The sequence below is a fragment of the Nicotiana tabacum genome, chromosome 24 (genome assembly GCF_000715075.1).
Source record: "Nicotiana tabacum cultivar K326 chromosome 24, ASM71507v2, whole genome shotgun sequence".
NCBI lineage: Eukaryota > Viridiplantae > Streptophyta > Magnoliopsida > Solanales > Solanaceae > Nicotiana > Nicotiana tabacum.
Genome location: NC_134103.1, coordinates 72,216,084 through 72,235,965, shown reverse-complemented (window position 1 = coordinate 72,235,965; position 19,882 = coordinate 72,216,084). Strand labels below are relative to the sequence as shown.

The 19,882-nt window shown below is 35.1% G+C and overlaps 1 protein-coding gene across 1 annotated transcript; it reads left to right on the top strand.

The window, feature by feature from the left end:
* The first annotated feature begins 8,860 nt into the window (after positions 1-8,860).
* On the top strand, positions 8,861-10,592 carry LOC107817714 (gallate 1-beta-glucosyltransferase 84A24-like). Its single transcript, XM_016643584.2, has one exon. It carries the CDS (start codon positions 8,975-8,977, stop codon positions 10,451-10,453), a length of 1,479 nt encoding a protein of 492 aa, XP_016499070.1. The 5' UTR covers positions 8,861-8,974; the 3' UTR covers positions 10,454-10,592.
* The last annotated feature ends 9,290 nt before the right edge of the window (positions 10,593-19,882 follow it).

The window sequence follows — 19,882 nt, the reverse complement described above, 5'->3', positions numbered from 1 at the left end:
TTGAGTAGGGCAAGTTCTTGAACTCGGGCATCGGGGAACGGATTCGTAGTTAGGATAGACATATACCTAATTGCCTTGCTTGGTTGATTTACAGGAATTATAAATGTGTTCTTGTTGATTCTAACTCCATAGACATATAGGCATTAGGTTAGCTTGAATAGGCGAGTAAGAACTCGACAGATTCTTATGAGCATTAACCCTGTCAACCAATAAGCTAGATAAATTAGTCGGTCAATTCAATTGAAGAATACAATAGGATTGTTAGATAGCCCATAACCCTAGATCATTTTCATTACATTGATATCATTAAAATCTGCTCTTTCTCTGTTCAAAGTTTATTATTTATATTTTTCTTATTTAATTAGTTTAGAATAAAATATTTTTAGATTTAATTCTTGTTTAGATAATTGGGATAGTCTAATTTAGTTAATAGTTAATCATAAGTCCTCGTGGGTTCGACATCCGACTTTTAGTCACTTTATTACTTGACGACCGCGTATACTTGCGTGAGTGTGTTTGGTCGCAACAAGTTTTTGGCGCCGTTACCGGGGACTTAGAAATTAACTATTTTTCTACATTAGGCTTTTACTTTTATCTTTACAAGTTTTTTTTTCTTCTCTTTTTGTAAATATTTTATTTTTATAACTATTTGATTTTTCTCTTAGTGTGTTTCTAGTTCTTTCACCATGACATCTGGGGATGAAATATATAGAGGTAAGGCTATTGATGAAGACTCTTGGTTGACGGAAGACTTATATGGCCCGTCATTTTGGGCTTGTCATGACCTGAACTCTTGGAAAGCTGAATTTGAATATGGGAGTAAGGGTTGGTATTGGGATGAATATTCTCAATTAAGGGAATATGCGGAATGACGTTGTCTTCTGACAACGTTGGTGAATGATTGGTCTAAGGAGAGAGATGATCTTGCACATAAAATTGATAATTTTGGCTTGGCTGTGCATAACTTGGATGCAAATTTGAATGAAAAGGTTGATGCGTGTAATGGCCAACAATTTAATGATGAGTTGTGTGAAGCTGAAAAAAATCTTCTAGACCAAATTGAGAAGCTAAAACGAGAATACCAATCATTAGACCATGTTTTTCTTGAGGAATCCAATGTTGAGAAGAATGCTCTAGAGTCATATGAGGGAATAGATAACATTACTTTGGGAGACTTGAGTGTGTGTATATATGGGGATGTAAATAGTAGTACAATTCATGAGTTAAGGCGTATTAGACCTCATTCCAATCATTTTTTCACATTGTGTTTAGATAGTAAGATAGCAATCGAGCCATCTGAGCCAATGAGGGGGTCAAAGGGTGAGGATGAGAGTGCCTATATTTTTGAATTTGTTGTGCCAAAAAGCAAAAATTACATTCCTCATCTAAAGGCCGAGAAGTGTAGAGTGAAAAATTTATTACTTGGCCTGGTTATCTTTGTAGCCCCACCACTGGAGCATAGCCGCAAACTGGATGCCATGTTAGGGGCTCAATTCATAAGTGCGAGGTGGAGGCAAAAAGTGGTTCACGTCGTGCCGCTACGTTAAATCAGGCGCTTGTTGGGAGGCAACCCAGCTTTACTGCTTTCTTTTATTTTTGTTTACATTTTATTTTATTTTATTTTTATTATTTTGTAGTATTTATTTTTGTTTTGTAGGATTATGAGCATAGGAAGCAAAGCCATTAGAAGAGTGCAAAAGCGAGCTAGATGGTGAGGACTAAGTGTGGGGTTCCCACACAAAGGACGATGCCTGGGAAAAGTCTGAGTACCTCATGAGCCGCTATTGCTTCGGCCTTTGGCCTACCAGGGAGTCTCGTTTACCCTCTTATTATTTATAGTGTGCATTGAGGACATTGCAAAATTTTAAGTGTGGGGTGAGGAGATCGTTTGGATGAGTTTCTGTGCTATTTTAGCTTAGTTGTAGTACTCATTCTTAAGTGTAGTAGCTTTTGTGGAAAAAAAAACGAAAAAAGTAGAAAAATTGGACTTTTCCCGACGATTGATCTCCTAGATAGTTTTCTTGAGGGATTAAAGTCTAAACAAAAATCCAAAAATATGTCTTTTAGCTTTCCTTAGGTAGTAATAATCCCCTGTGATTTTTCTTTGTGCCTCGGTTCTTTTTCATGGGATGTAGTTTGAACCGGGTAGCTTTTTTCTTTCCGAGTAGATTAGGAATTTAGGGAATAAAAGGAGCAAGAATGATGAACCTAGGCGCCCTTGACTTGTTTGATAGTAACATATTTATGCTTTGACATGTGTAGTATCTTCTGTATGATTTGAATTTATTGATGATGCCTTGTTAAATTGGATAGCATGTTTTGTGGCGCCTATGTCTCGTTTACATGACTTATGTTCACCTTGTGTTTAATACTTAATATCTCGTGGCTCCGTGAATACTTGCATTGCTTGAGAGTCGGAATGTGATCGTCTTTAGTGAGTCATGTGCCATGTGTGGTGAGGTTTTGTGTTGTCCATGTATTGTACTTGTGTCTAGAACTTGCCCGGTATGTGAGTTGAAGCGAAATTTTAGGTGATGCTCGGTTTGAAAAATGATTTTAGGCTTTCTTTGATCTTTTTGAGCTTATTGCTTATCACAAATAAAATTTATCTCTAGTTAACCATTTTGAGCCTATTGACTTTTATTTGGTACCCATATTACAAGCCTATACCCTTTTTATTCTTAATTGACATTATTTTGATCCTTTCACCACTTAAAGCACTTTAATTGTTAGATGAGCGCTAAAAGAAGTAAGAAGGGACTAAGTGTGGGGTGACTTTTGAGTGGAACCAATGAAAGGAAGAAATGTGCACTTGTTTTGTAAAATACTACACCACTAGCGGAATTTGAAAAGAAAAAAAAAGAAGGAAAAATAGAAATGAATAAATTGTTGTCTTGTTCTTGCTAGTGGGTATGAACTAAAGTAGTGCTTAAAGAAAAAGGGACTGTTTTTAGGGGTGATATTGTTTGTGAAATTGAAGTGGTGTTGAAGAAAATACACTTAAAGTAATTTCGTGATGTATTAAAGTGCTTAGGAGGGTGAGTCACTATTCCTTAAATATATCCTACCCGTCCCTTAGCCCACATTACAACCATAAAAAAGTCCTAATTGATTTTAGATCGAGCGAGCTTACATTAGTAGAGATTTACATTAAGGGCAAGTCTATGGTACCAATTGCATGCATGTGACTTCTTTGTGAGAGTGAGCGATTTTCTTTGATATATGTGAGTCATTAAAATATATTTGATCATGAGATTCGAATGTGTGGATTGAACTCGCTCTCTTATTCTTGTTGTGAGGGCACATGGTTTCACGAGGGATAGGTAACGTTATTAGACTTCTCTATGATGTTGGGTGTTCAAGCCATGAGTGCATAGTGACATTGAGTCGGTTTTTGAGGTTAGGATTATTGTGAGCATGTTGTCTTTGTTCGAATATTTTTAAAGAATGGCATAAGTAAAGGGAAGTGTATGTGATGCATATTCTAGAGCCTAATTGTTGCAAATAACCATGGTCATAGGTGCAGTGTGCTTTGAATGATAAGAGCTTAATTTTGTTTCGTCTACTATATGATGGTTTGTTCGAGGACGAACAAAGGTTTAAGTGTGGGGTAGTGATGTTTGGCATATTTCGATATGTGTTGATGTTACTTTACCCATATTTTAACCGCTTTTTGATGCTATTTGATCTTTAAAATGCCCAATATGGTTTAATTATTGGTTTTATGACTAATTGAGTTGTGTGTGGTGAATTAGGGTGTTTGGAGTGCAAAAATATGAAGAAAAGGTGCTCTAGCTAGAGGAAGAGGGGTTGGATGCGTCGCATCCAATCTAGAAAAAAATCAGATTTCGTGCACCCTTAGCAGTGAAGTCGGCCCATAGCGTCCGCCATAGCATCCGAGACTGGGAAGTAGAAGAGAAGGGTGGATGCGTCGCGTCCACCCTCGCATGCAAAACTGGGAAGTAGAAGAGAAGGTGGATGCATCGCGTCCACCCTCACATGCAAAGTTAAGAAATGGAGGACGAGGTGGATGCGTCGCATCCACCTTAGCATCAACCCCTGAAGCCGATTTGGACTAGGGTTAGGAGAACTCTAGCCCACGACTTTTGGACGCAATATATAAGCTTAAAAACGCCTCTTTTAGGTCATCGAACATATTGGGAAGGGGGAAAAAAGCCACGACAAAGCTGTGGAGGCCGGAATTCATCAAGTTCCATCTTTCTCCCACCAAACTTAGTAATTTTTATGTTTCTTTGTATGATTTGTTGTTTGGCTACCATGTCTATGTGGAGCTAAACTTCACGTTCTAGGGTTGTGGTTCTTTCATGACTATTGTTATTCGGATATTGATTTTGACTTCTTGATTTATCATATTAGTTTATTTATTCAATCTTGCGCTTAATTATTTAATTGCTTGATCACCAATTGAATACTATCTACGAATCTAGAATTGAACTCGAAAGTGGGAATTCTATATTGCATATAGGATTGAGTAGGGCAAGTTCTTGAACTCGGGCATCGGGGAACGGTTTCGTAGTTAGGATAGACATATACCTAATTGCCTTGCTTGGTTGATTTACAGGAATTATAAATGCGTTCTTGTTGATTCTAACTCCATAGACATATAGGCGTTAGGTTAGCTTGAATAGGCGAGTAAGAACTCGACAGATTCTTATGAGCATTAACCCTGTCAACCAATAAGCTAGATAAATTAGTCGGTCAATTCAATTGAAGAATACAATAGGATTGTTAGATAGCCCATAACCCTAGATTGTTTTCATTACATTGATATCATTAAAATCTGCTCTTTCTCTGTTCAAAGTTTATTATTTATATTTTTCTTATTTAATTAGTTTAGAATAAAATACTTTTAGATTTAATTCTTGTTTAGATAATTGGGATAGTCTAATTTAGTTAATAGTTAATCATAAGTCCTCGTGGGTTCGACATCCGACTTTTAGTCACTTTATTACTTGACGACCGCGTATACTTGCGTGAGTGTGTTTGGTCGCAACACGCGCTCGGAGGAAAAGGTTTTTGCATGAACATCTTGGAATCCAGGCATTTCAATATTGGCGGTGCTCCTGGGATTTGGTCTACCCTGGAATTGTAGGTTTCCACCTTTTTTCATTAGCTTCGATTTTCTTCTCCCCTGATTCTATCCGTTTTGTCAGTTCTTCGAGCATCTTTATGATCTCGGGATAAGCCCCTGATTCATGTTCATTTGACCTTTCTGCGACCGGTTCATCCCTGCAGGTGACTACCCGGGGTGGATCGGGTTCAACCCTGCTTGGTGCACGGCTTTGGTTCTGTAACTGAGCTATCGCCGCCTGTTGAGCCTGTAGCATTTCGAAGATCACCCGTAAACTGATCCCGTCTCCTCCAATATTTTGTGTGTTTTGAGTTACCGATCGGGCTCCACCACAGACGTTGTTCTCGGGGTCAGTATGCAAGTTTGCATCGATAGCCATATGTGAATTAGCGTCAATCGAGCCCACGACCGAAATTCTGATAGGATCAACGGGCGGTACCTCGTCACCGGGCGCTATGTTGTTATTTTCACCGTGATGGTCGGACTCATTGTCAACATGTAAGGGTGCTGATTGAGAGTTCGGCATTTTGAGTTTTAACTTGAAATTAAAGACACTTCAAAGAACAAGTGTAAAGTAGTGCATGTTATGGAGATTTGTATCAAATAACCACTATTATCCTTAGCCCCACAGTGGGCGCCAAACTGTTTACCCTCAAAATCGGATAACAATTGAATTTATAAGTGATTTTAAGTATACTTGGACTAACTTGATACAAAATGATAAATTAGATTGCAATTGAAATAAATAATGATAAAGTAAATTCAAACCACATGAATTGAATGATCTTAGCCTTGGGAGGTTAATCACCCTCGAATCAGGTACGCTCCGATCGGTGCCAGGATACAGAAGAACAAGAGCTTAAAATAATAATGATATATAGCTTTGGAATAGGTATTACATTGTGTTTAATGAATTATGAGACCCCCTTTATATGTATATAGTAGAGGACTCCTACTTTAAGTACAATTCTATAAAAGGTAAAAAATCTCTTGATTTGATGATTGCCGGTGCCTTGTTGATACGTGCCGAGATTCTCGCCGTAATATCCGACCGTTCACGGATATTTCGGTCTTTTGTTGGTTATGCTAACAACGTTTCTTCGAGCTCGATCGGGGCTAAGATCGACTCCGGGATTACAGACTCAATATTCTTGAAGGCGGGCGTTATGGCCCTGGGTATTAGTTCGGTGTGACTCGGGGTCGATTTTCAGTTTTTGGTTGTCATATTCCTAACCTGTCATGTCGTAGGCGAGCTCGATTTCGACCGTACACATATTGGTTGAAGCATTAATTAATATATTATACTCCGAGGAGCTGTATAAGCAATTAAACTCATATGATCAACTACTTCTAGAAAGTTGGGTTATGAAACTTGTCTTGTTTATCCTGAAAAATACAAAATGATTCTTACACATTGGTGAAGGGGCAACTCGTGACACCCTTTTAAGTTATGAAACTTGTCTTGTTTGTGATCACATCTTTTCAAGTCTGCATTTGTGGTAATATAAACAAACACCCCTTAATCCTTATTGCCCTTTTCCTTTTTTATAAAATCAAAAAGTGCAAGAAAAATAAAAATGGTAGATGCGTAGGAATACTATATCAGAACCGTGAGTCTATTAAAAGTCTTCATTTTGTGTCATATCGACAGTCTTCATGTTATTGCATTCACTCGTCCATCTTAATCATGTTTTTTAAGTAGCACAGACGTTGGAAATATGTATTTGATAACAAATGATTAAAAAGCTTCCATGTTATAATAAATATATAATTATTTATATTGTATACTCATTACTATATAATACCAGTAATTCGTTACACAGCGTAAAATAATAAGCAGGGACAAGCTAGTTTTTAGTAGCATGAGTCCTCAGGACCCTTCATCTGTCATTTGGTTTGTTTCCTTCTATTTAGAAGGAGCATAGTACTTATTTTTTATGCTTACTTTGAAATCTTTCATATTAAATAGTATAAATTTATTTTCGAAGTATCTGCGAATGGTAGAAAAGTTTCAAGTAATCTCAAATCTGGGCCCATTTACCAACCTGTTAATCTTTCAAGGTGATGCTGGGTGTGCAAACAAAATCTCACATTATTAGCTGAAAAGATTGGGAGTCTACATATAAGATGTAGGGATCTCTTAATGGTGTGAAGCCTTTTGGGAAAAACCGTACGGGTTTGGCCCAAAGCGGACATTATCACACCATGTTAAGAGTGTCGTTGGGCTATTTTAGCCCAACAACTGATAACAAGGCCCAAGTTCGGCGGGACGAGTATGGAGATGGCAAAATGATGGTGTGGAGCGGTGCACACACAAGAAGAAGCTAATTGCAGGCTTCGGTTGCCATAATACTCAAACAATGTGGGTGGCATACAATGAATTTCGGAGATTGACCCGTGGATAGTGACAATGGGTCACATGAAACTTAGTTCGAGAGGGAGACCCATGAATCGTGGTAGTAACCATGTGGAACTTAGTTCGAGGGGGAGATTATTGGGTGTGAGAACAAAATCCCACATTGGTGACTGAAAAGATGGGGAGTCTACATATAAGGTATAGGGATGTCTAAATGGTGTGAGGCCTTTTGGGAAAAACCTTGCGGGCTTGGCCCAAAGCGGATAATATCACACCATATTAAGAGTGTCGTTGGGCCGTTTTAGCCCAACATGTGACTTGTGAATTGTGACAATAAACATAGGAAAAATTGCGCGACATATCAAACATATATATAGTATTTTACCATTTGTAGCTTTACTTTTAAAAAAATTCATTTCTAACTATATTTGAATTTTATAGCAAATTTGGATAAATTTTTTGATTCTGTTTAACAAAAGGTGTTATTCTCTCTTTCCCATTTTAGAAGGCACATAATTTAAGAATGAAAGAAATCATTTTAAAATTTGTGGTCAAAATATTTCTTGTGACTATAAAGTCATGTCATTCAAGGTAAGATAAAAAAGTTTAAGTTAAATTATTTTTACATTTAAAAGTATTTATCTTTCTTGACAAATTAAAAAGAAAAATGTCACATAAAATGAAACGAAGAGTATTAATAATTTCTTCAATATCAAATCCTATATATTTCCTCTTAATTGCTCCGGACTTTTCACTAAGTAAATGAGTTTGTCTTAAGCTATGTTGTTCGCACTCTCCAAAAGTGTTGCCGTATCTGTGTCGGATCCTCCAAAAATATACTAAATTTGGAGGATCCAACACGCACCCAACAACATTTTTGAAGAATCCGGGTAACGTAGGTCTTAAGTAGTTTGAGAACCTCGGTAACTCAGTCTGATTTAGTTCTAATGATCGTCCAAATTCCTTTAGAACATATCGAAAGAGTATAGTATAAGAGAATGATTGGAAATTTTCTGATTATAAAATACGCCTAAAGAATACAAACAAATAGATCAGACGACGAAAAAAATAATATTTAAGTGCATTTCAATTCGTATATTCTCGGTAGGCAACCGAATTTTTTTTTTTGTCGCACGTAGAGAAAAGAGGGAACATAGTGACCATTCAACTCATTGGTCCACTCCACACTTGAGGAAATTAATTCAATTCAAAATTGTGGTACTAAAGTTGCACGCAAAGGTTGATTCAAGTGTCGAATTCAGAATTTAAATTTAATGAGTTTAACTTTAAAAAATTTAAGCGTTAAAGTCATTGTAATATTAAAATTATGGGTTCATTTATTTAAATTTTAGCATATTTTAACATATAAATCTATCTTCCGTATCAAAGGTTACGAGTTCAATAGCCAAAAGGCATATTTAAGTAGATCCCAATTTCTTCACTCTATTATAACACACTATTTTTACCTATATTTTCTCTTCCCTATACTGCTTTCTTCCTCTGGAAAAAAAAAAAAGAAGCTAAGAATGGGATCTACAGTCAGTGAAGGTGCATTTGTTCATGTATTTCTGGTCTCATTTCCTGGCCAAGGACATGTTAATCCTCTACTTAGACTCGGCAAACGCCTAGCTTCAAAAGGCCTTCTTGTTACTTTCTCAGCACCTGAAAGTTGTGGTTCAGAAATGAAAAAATCCAACCCCAAAATCTCAACTAGTGAACCAATTCCTTATGGTAATGGCAAGATGAGATTTGAATTTTTTGAAGATGATTGGGATCATTCTAAGCCCAATGGAAACGGCTTGGACTCCTACTTACAACATCTTGAGCTAATTGGCAAGAAAATTCTCCCAAAAATGATCAAGAAATATGAAGAACAAGGTTGCCCTATTTCTTGTTTGATTAATAATCCTTTTATTCCTTGGGTTTGTGATGTTGCTGAAAGTCTTGGAATTCCTAGTGCTATGCTTTGGATACAATCTGCTGCTAGCTTTTCAGCTTATTACCATTATTACAATAGTTTAGTTCCATTTCCTAGTAAATCACAACCTGAAATTGATGTTCAGTTACCTTATATGCCTTTATTAAAGTACGATGAAATTCCTAGTTTCTTGCATCCTAGTACACCATATGCTTTTTTAAGAAGAGCCATTTTAGGTCAATACAAGAATTTATCCAAATTGTCCTTTATACTTATGGAAACTTTCCAAGAACTTGAACATGACGTTGTCAATTACCTCTCCAAAAAATTTCCTATCAAAACAGTGGGCCCACTATTCAAATACCCTAAATTAGTAACTTCTATAAGTGATGATGTCCAAGGTGATTTTATGAAGGTTGACGAAAATTGTATAGATTGGTTAGATACAAAATCGCCATCGTCCGTAGTGTATATCTCGTTTGGTAGCATTGTTACATTAAAAAAGGAACAAGGGGAGGAAATAGCATATGGATTGTTGAATTCAACCGTTAATTTTTTGTGGGTAATTAAGCCACCTACCAAAGTCCAAAATTTTGAGCCATTAGTGTTACCTGATGGATTTCTAGAGAAAGTTGGAGATAGGGGAAAAATAGTGCAGTGGTGTCCACAAGAACAAGTGTTGGTGCACCCATCGGTAGCCTGTTTCGTCACGCATTGTGGATGGAATTCGACAATGGAAGCGCTCTCTAGTGGTATGCCTGTTTTGGCTTTTCCTCAATGGGGTGACCAAGTCACGGATGCTAAGTATTTAGTCGATGTGTATAAAGTTGGGCTTCGACTATATAGAGGCGAGGCTGAAAATAGGATTATTCCGAGGGAAGAAGTGGAGAGGTGCATGAGGGAGGTTATTAGTGGGCCAAAGGCGGCCGAGATGAAAGAAAACGCGTTGAAATGGAAGAAGGCGGCAGAGGAAGCAGTGGCAGAGGGTGGCTCCTCCGAGAGGAACTTGCAAGATTTTGTTGACTATGTTAGAAGTGGGCATGAGCAACATAATGGTAACGATAGTCAATCGATAAACGAGGTGTAATGTAGTAGCTTCTTTTTTATTTTTATTTTATAATATAATGATAACCACGTGTCGTTGTCTCATATTCCATAAATAATTAGAGACCAAGGAATTTGTAATAACATATTCGTGTCTTATATTCCATAAATTAATAACTAGAGACCAAGGAATTTGTGTATGACGTAGTATAGAGATTCACTCGACTGAAAGGAAAAGGAACTACCACAACATTACACCTCAAAACTATACGGATACATTTAATTACATTATTATAAAGATCGTATATAATTATCTTTTATATTTTAAGTGAGTGAACCTTAAAGTATGAGGTATTAATTTGATATAATTATATTTATGATGTACACGATCGTGCAGGAATAGGGACACCATCCAACAATCTGACTAGACCCTTTAGATTTGAAATCATGTGGGCTAGCCACCCATCTTTCCCTGACATCATCAATGAGGCTTTCATTGAACATTCCACCCTCTTCCAATCCACCGACTCTTTCAAAAGAATTGTTACTAAGTGGAACAGAGGTACCTTTGGTAACATCTTCCATCAAAAAAGATGAATTCTAGCTAGAATTGCAGGAATCCAAAAATCTTCTAATTACCAATTCAGTAGCTTTTTGTTAAATTAAACCTAGAAACCAATCTAGCCGGTGAGCTTAACTCAATCCTAAAAAATGAAGAGGATTTCTGGAAGCTCAAATCTAGGATTAACTGGCTCAATGAGGATGATACTAGCACTAGATTCTTCCACACTTCCACTCTCAACAGAAGAAGAAAGAACATAATCCTCTCTCTAAAAGAAGAGAATGGAAACTGGCTCTATGACCAACAACATATCCAATTAGCCATTCTTGGCTTCTTCACAAACTTCTATACCTCCTCCCACTCCCAAGCCCCAATGGCCACCACCAGTCATCTTTCTATGTCACACACACTTTCTGATTCCCAAAGGGATATTCTGGACAGACCACTTGAGTTGGGAGAAATAAAAAGTGCAATCTTCTCCCATAAACCCTTCAAATCTCCTGGCCCTGATGGACTCCACCCTTTCTTTTACCAGAAATACTGGAGCCTTGTGGGTAGTTATGTCACAGACTTCTGCAAGAAATACTTCTCTTCCAACTCCATGGATAAAATCATGAACCAAACCCTGCTATGCCTCATCCCAAAATGCCCCCAAGCATCAATGCTGAAAAACTTCAGGCCAATTGGATTGTGTAACACAGTATACAAGTCCATCACCAAGATCATTGTCAACAGAATAAAACCTTTGTTGCCCCATATCATTGGGCCTAGCCAAGCCAGTTTCCTCTCCAACAGAAGAGCCTGTGATAATTCCATCATCGTGCAAGAATACATCACTCACTTTAGGAAAATGAAAGGGAAACATGGCAACATGATCCTCAAAATTGATCTTGAAAAAACTTTTGACATGCTAGAATGGTCTTTTATCAGGGACACTCTTCATGCCTTCAATTTCCCTCCTGGCTTAACCAAACTCATTATGTCATGCATTAGCTCTTCCACCATCTCTATTCTTGTTAATGGTGGGAAAACTGAATCTTTCAAGCCATCAAGAGGCATAAGGCAAGGAGATCCAATGTCTCCCTACCTTTTCATAATGTGTATGGAAATATTATCCAAGTCTATTGATAAGGCTGTCTTGGACCATAATTGGCAACCCATAAGTATTAGTAGAGCTGGCCCAAGGATATCTCACATATTCTTTGCAGATGACCTTACTTTGTTTGCCAAAGCAAACATCAGAAACTACAATATTATCCACTCTACTTTGCAAACCTTCAATGAGAAGTCAGGCCAAAAAGTCAACCTTGCTAAGTCTAAAGTGCTCTTCTCCTCTAATACATCCCAGGATTCTCTAGAGAGCCTCACCAACTCGCTGTCCATTCAAACCAACACATCCTTTGGCAAATACCTTGGTTTTTCCATCTTTCATAAAAAGTTCACCGGTGCAGATTTTCAATTCATAATTAATAACATGCAATCCAAACTGGCTGGATGGAAAATCAGTTACTTGAGTATGGCTGGCAGAACTGTCCTGGTCAAGTCCTCCTTAAATAACATCCCAAGCCATGTCATGCAATATATCCAACTGCCCACCCAATTTACCAAACAAGTTGATAAAATTCAAAGGAACTTCATATGGGGAACCACTCCAGATAAGAAAAAATGCACCTAATTAAATGGGATAAGGTCACTAAAAAGAAGGCTGATGGAGGATTAGGGCTTCAAAAAGCTAACCTAAAGAACAAAGCAGCCCTCACAAATCTTGCCTGGAGGACTTACCAAAATACTAATAGCTTATAGGCAAAAATCCTCATTCACAAGCACTGCAACCTGAGCCAAACACATAGAATAATGAGAACCACTAGATATCCTAGATACCCCAAATCCTCTAAATGACAGTGCATTCTGAAGGGATGGAACACTTGCAGTAAAGCAAGCAGATATGTAGTTCACAAAGGAAATAGGGTCAGCTTTATGAATGATACTTGGATACCTAATCAGTCGTCAATTAGGGAATTGATTGAGGGCCCGCTTTCCCTGAATGACCTAAATTTCAAGGTGAACTCAGTCTACAATTCAGGGGGTTGGTACCTATCCACTTTATCCATAGATCTCCCCCCTAGCATCCTCAACTTGTTAAACTCTATTTTCATTCCACCAAATCCAACAAAAAAGGACACCCTCATCTGGGGATTAACTATCAATGGCTACTACTCAAATAGTTCTGCGTACTCTTTTCTTAGCAAGGCTAATAGCAGTTTTGAGACTGATGAGGAAGGATCCTTCAAATGGGTATGGAAGCTCCAAGCACCCAACAAAATAAAGAACTTCATCTGGCTTCTTACCCACAGAGGGCTTTCCACAAGGAGCTATCTCCACAAAATAAGTGTCAATTGCGACCCCTGGTGCTCTTACTGCAATAATGGTTAAGAAACAATCGATCACATCTTCTTTGAGTGCACCAATGCAGTACGTTTTTGGAACGGCCTACTCTCCAAAGCATCTAGGGATTTTAGACAACAGAACCTAATCTTTTCAGCCCAACAATGGCCATCAACTTGGAGCTCAATTAGAAGAAAAACCTTTCAATAGTCTCATTCTCTAGGAAAACATTGTCCCCTTCTGTTTCTAGCATATCTGGTTAACCAGAAACAACAACCTCTTTAATGACAAAAAAGAGTTTGTCAACTCTTTCAACACCATCTCCAAAGCCACAGAATATCTTATGTTGACTAAAAATGCTTCCACCAAATCATAATCAAATGGGAGCCACCAAGGAGAGGATTCTACATACTTAATATGGATACAACAGCTAAAGAAAATCCAGGAATAGGAGGTATAGGTGGAGTTTTTCAGAAACCACAATGGAGATTGAATAATTGGGTTTATGGAGAATATCCCCCATACAACCAAAACTATGGCAGAGCTGAAAGCCTTACTAAAAGGAATTCAACTTGCGGAACAAAATAATTTGGTTCCTCTTGAAATTAATACTGACTCAGCTGAAATCATACAAATGCTAATAACATGTAACCTCACTTACGATCTTATAATTGGTGAATGCATGTCCTTAATACGCAGGATGGACAGGGTCGTGGTGAAACACACATACCGGGAGCAGAATAGGGTGGCAGATGCTTTGGCCAAGGAAGCAACAAAAGCAGTCTTTTTGAATAGATATAGCATATTAGTAGTTCATCTGATGTTTGCCAATGATGTATTATGGGCAGACATCCTAGGAACTGATTTGGTTAGGTTTTTTGTAAGTTGTGATATGGAAACAATTCTCCAAAACATTGTTGCAGTAGGGGTCCTACAGTACCCCAACAATGACTTAACTGTGTAATTTTTGCTAGCTATATAAATATTCTTTCAACCAAAAAGAGAAAAAAGGTACAAATTAATTCTCTCACTATATATCATAATTACTATTTGGCAGGGCTACTTGTACTTGGCTCAGTCTCTTGGACGGGGCAGGTGTAATAAAATTTTAGAGAATTAGTACGATTAGAATTAAACTCTTACTACTAATTTGTATTTTCTTCTTGGCTGCTTCTAAAAAGGGGTCTTTTTCGAGAAGGAAATGTTGGCGGAAATTACGTGGTGGAATTTTTGGTGTTTTTTGGTTGGTATTGAAAATTACAGTAACGTATAATAATTGAAGTTGTTTAGTGCAATTCTAGATGGACACGGCAAAATATATATATCTATTATATAAATGATGCATCAGTAAAATTTTCCTTAAAAAATAATAAATGAAGTATATATTTTATCATAATAATGATAACATTTCAAAAAATCTTGGGAAATGATATAGAGAATGAGTAGTTAATGATAAGGGTAAAACATGAAATATGGACAAGTAAAAATGAAAATATAATTTTAATATAGTGGATAATTAAAGTGAACGGAGAGAGTATTTATTTGAACGGTTTGCTTAAATATTTAATTTGACATTTTGAAAACGATATCATTTATAGAAATTAAAGCAAATCAATTGTTTCTTTGGTTTAAAAGAATTGTACTCCCTCCGTCCACTTTTACTTGTCCAGTATTCTAAAAAAAAAAATTACATTTACTTGTCATTTTTAGCATATCAAGAAAAAACAATTTCTTTTTTCTTGTTATACTCATAATATTAATTACTCATTTCAAAAATTATTTTTTCAAATCCATTAAAAATATGCATCAATTAATATGGGTATCATGGTAAATTATGCACATCATTTATTATTTCTTAAGGGGTGTGCAAAGTCCACAGTGGACAAATAAAATTGTTAAGGATTATGTCCGTAAGCGTATTATTTAAAATTGTTATCTTCGTCCTTTAAAATCAAGGTCCTTTGACTTAAAGCTGTTAGCACGCCCACAAGTGTATTAGCCCTAAATAATGCACGATACAAGTTTAAACTTGTCCAATTATTCTAACCAAAAGGAGACCAATACTAGTACTAGTACAATTGGGGTTATGACTATGAATTGTTTAGCCTAAATTTCCAGGCACATCTTTCACCCAATCAAACTTTGTACGGATGATGACCCAACAAGTTATAATTTTAACTCGTTTTAATCTGCATAAATGTACCTCAATCCGCTCATTTAATTTGACACCCTTAGGTTCCATCTTATAAGCAAAATAATCGTACTAGTTTCAAACAAATCCTTTTAATCTAGTGGCAGTGTATGCATGCCGAATCAACTGAGGCCGATAGCCCAAAACTCAACCAGTAAGGCAGGCCCAATCATGAGAGCCTAAATTCAAATCTAAGCCATAAATATTAATGAAGAATTAAACCAAATAGCCGTCCACCCAATCAACTAAACTAAAAATAGCCAATGAAGGTATAATATGTGCATAATTTTTATATTATACATGTATAATTATGTATAATCAGTGTATAATCTATGTATATGGCTAAAAAAATTAAATAATGAATGTTGCCGGCTATTTATGTAAAGATCCCGTAATTAATGAGAAAATGATCCTCTATAGCCCCTCAAAATTTTAATAACTCATGTTTTCCCCCATTGACACCAAATGTCCCTCCGACCCAAACATATTACATCTAATAGCCCGAAATATCTATTTACTATATATTTTGTATATATTTTGTATAGTGACAGTCTATTTTGTATATTTTTTATATAGTGATAGTCTATTTTGTATCTATTTTGTATAGTGACAGTCTATTTAGTATATTTTTTATATAGTGACAATCTATTTTGTATATATTTAGTATAGCGATAGTCTATTAAGTATATTTTTTGTATAGTGAAAGTCTATTTTGTATAGTGACAGTCTATTTAGTATATTTTTTGTATAATAACAGTCTATTTTGTATATATTTTGAATAGTGAAAGTCTATTTTATATATTTTTTATAGTGACAGTCTATTGTATATAAATTGTACGGTGACAAACTATTTTGTATATTTTTTGTATAGTGGCAGTCTATTTTGTATATTTTTTGTATAGTGACAATCTATTTTGTATATTATTTTTATATAGTGACAGTATATTTTGTATAGTGACAGTCTATTGTATATATTTTGTATAGTGACAGTCTATTTGATATATATTTTAAATAGTGACAGTATATTTTGTATATATTTTATACAATGATAGTCTATTTAGTATATTTTTATATAGTGAAAATCAATTTGTATATATTTTGTATAATGCCAGCCTATTGTATATAAATTGTACAGTGACATTTTATTTTGTATATGTTTTGTATAGTGACAGTCTATTTTGTATATGTTTTATATAGTGACAGTCTATTTTGTATATTTTTTGTATAATGACAGTCTATTTTGTATATTTTTTATATAGTGAGAGTCTCTTTTGTATATATTTTGTATAGTGACAGACTATTTTATATATTTTTCGTATAGTGACAGTCTATTTTGTATAATGACAGTCTATTTTGTATATATTTTGTATAGTGACAGTCTATTGTATATATTTTGTATAGTGATAGTCTATTGTATATAAATTGTACAGTGACATTCTATTTTGTATAGTGACATACTATTTTGTATATTCTTTGTATAGTGACATTCTATTTTATATATTTTTTATATAGTGATAGTATATTGGGTATATATTTTGTATAATGATAGTCTATTTAGTATATTATTTTATATAGTGACAGTCCATTTTGTATATATTTTGTATAGTGACAGTCAATTGTATATAAATTTAATAGGGACAATCTATTTTGTATTTTTTTTGTATAGTGACAGCCTAATTTATATATATTTTGTATATTGACAATCTATTTAGTGTATTATTTATATAATGGCAGTCTATTTTGTATATATTTTGTATGGTGACAATCTATATTTTATATAGTGACAGTCTATTGTATATAAATTGTACGGTGACAGTCTATTTTATATATTTTTTGTATAGTGACAGTCTATTTTGTATATTTTATATATTGAGACAATCTATTTTGTTTATATTTTGTATGTGACAGTCTATTTTGTATATTTTTTGCATAGTGACAGTCTATTTTGTATAATGACAGTCTATTTAGTATATTGTTTTTATATAGTGACATTCTATTTTGTATATATTTTGTATAGTGACAGTCTATTGTATATAAATTTTTTAGTAACAGTCTATTTAGTATATATTTTGTATAATGACAACATATTTTGTATATAATTTGTATAGTGTCAATCTATTTAGTATTTCTTTTATAATGATAGTCTATTTTATATATATTTTGTATAATGACAGTCTATTGTATATATTTTGTATAGTGACAGTTTATTGTATATAAATTGTACAGTCACATTCTATTTTGAATATTGTTTTATATATACACTAATAGAAATCCGGTAAAAACCGGCCAACGTTGGTCGGTAATGATCAAAAACCGACCAAAACGCGACCATTTACGTGTGGACAGTATTTTTGTGGTCGGAAAGGCATACCGACCAAAGTTAGTCGGAAATTACCGACCAACTTTGGTCGGTCAATTAAATTCAAAAACAAATATTGCAAAAAATACCGACCAAAGTTGGTCGGTTTTTTCGACCAAAGTTGGTCGGTATTTTAATTATGTAATCAAAAGATTCAACATCTGGGAATCGAATCGGGGTCTGTACTGTGGCAGGATACTATTCTACCACTAGACCATTGATACATTTTGTTTTAAGACTGTCTTTTATTTGATTTATACTCTTTAATTGTATTTTCACACGAAAATAACCGACCAAAGTTGGTCGGTTTTATTAAAAAGTAAAATTACTGACCAAAGTTGGTCGGTTTTTTTAAATGACCGGCCGAATTAACCGATCAATTTTGGTCGATTTTTTTAATATTAATTTTTATTTATTTTAATTGAAAAACCAACCAAAGTTGGTCGGTTTCTTGGAACATAAATTTCGCGGGACACAAAATAGTTTCCCGCATTTTTGCGCCAAAGAAAACCGACCAAAGTTAATTGGTTTCGTAAAATTTTTTTTTTTTTTTGAAAAACCTACCAACTTTGGTCAGTTTTTTGACCGACCAAAGTTGGTCGGTCGACCTTGGTCGGTTTTTGCCGAATTTTTAGTAGTGATAGTGGCAGTCTATTTTGTATAGTGACAGTCTATTTTGTATATATTTTATATTTTGAGCACTTTTGCCTTACCAACATGTATAGACTGTTGTATGATGTATAAAAGTGTATATATTATTCTACTATGTATAAAAATTATATATGCATTATTATAATATTGGACTTTAGTTCAAGCCCTCGATAGAAAAATTATATACATAGTACTAGTTGTAACGACAAATTTTCGTGTCGAGAAAAATAAATAATCAAGACTGAAAAATTACGTAACAAATGTAGTATTTGATTTCAATAAATAATGAGTGTTACGATCTATATGGTATTCCTCTGATTCTTCAAGAATGTAAAGTATTTTAATGAGCTTGACTTTGATTCGATTCAAGATCTTGTAATGCTTGGTCTTGAATCTCCTTCTTGAATTTGAATTTGGATTTGATCACGAACAAGTAATTTGATCTTGAACGACTTGGTATTTGATTTGCCTTCGTTCTTGATCTTGAACTTGAACTTGTAGCTTATGTGCTTGAACTTGTAGCTTGTAGAGAAATCTGTGGTGTTTGATCCATGAGCTTTCTGCTTGTTTCTTGTTATCACTTCTGGTGTCTTCTAACTTTATGAAAACCTCTATTTATAATTGTAGGGAGTTGTGTGGCTCTGCAATTTAATTGGTCCGTTTGAACTGACCAATACCATCTAGACACTTGGCATGATTTAATTGGCTCATTTATTTGGCTTGGATTGCCACGTCGCTTGACACGTCGCATGATTTTATTGGCTTGTTCATTTGATTTGGATTGCCACATCACTTGACACGTGGCATGAGCCTGGGTTTTAAGATGAGCTAATAGCCATTTGGACCTTGGGCTACTGAAGTGGGCTTATCATTTAATTTATAGTCCAATTAAATGGAATAGCACAACACATATATTGGATTTAAATAATTAGCTCAATTTACTAGCTACAATATTTGTTTGGACTAAGGTCTTGAATTTAATATGATCCAAATTATTTTATGAATTTAAATCACATAAAATTTAAATAGTTACTCGGATATTAATTTTCAAGACTAGGCTTGAATTACGCATTAGTACCACGCTTTCATTTATTTTTGGTACGTCACTTCACGTGAAAATTTGGCAATAACTTTAAAAGGCCGTGAACATTTGAGTGGATATTAGGCCACGTAGTACAAAGATTCATTTATTTGCCGCTTTTGCATGTTGTATTTATCTTTGAGTTTTGAAAAGGAATTCAATCCTTTTTCCAATACCTTGATGTGCTTATCTTCTAATTGGATAAAAGGATCTGGTCTCCTCTTTTTAAGGAATCAAGCACAA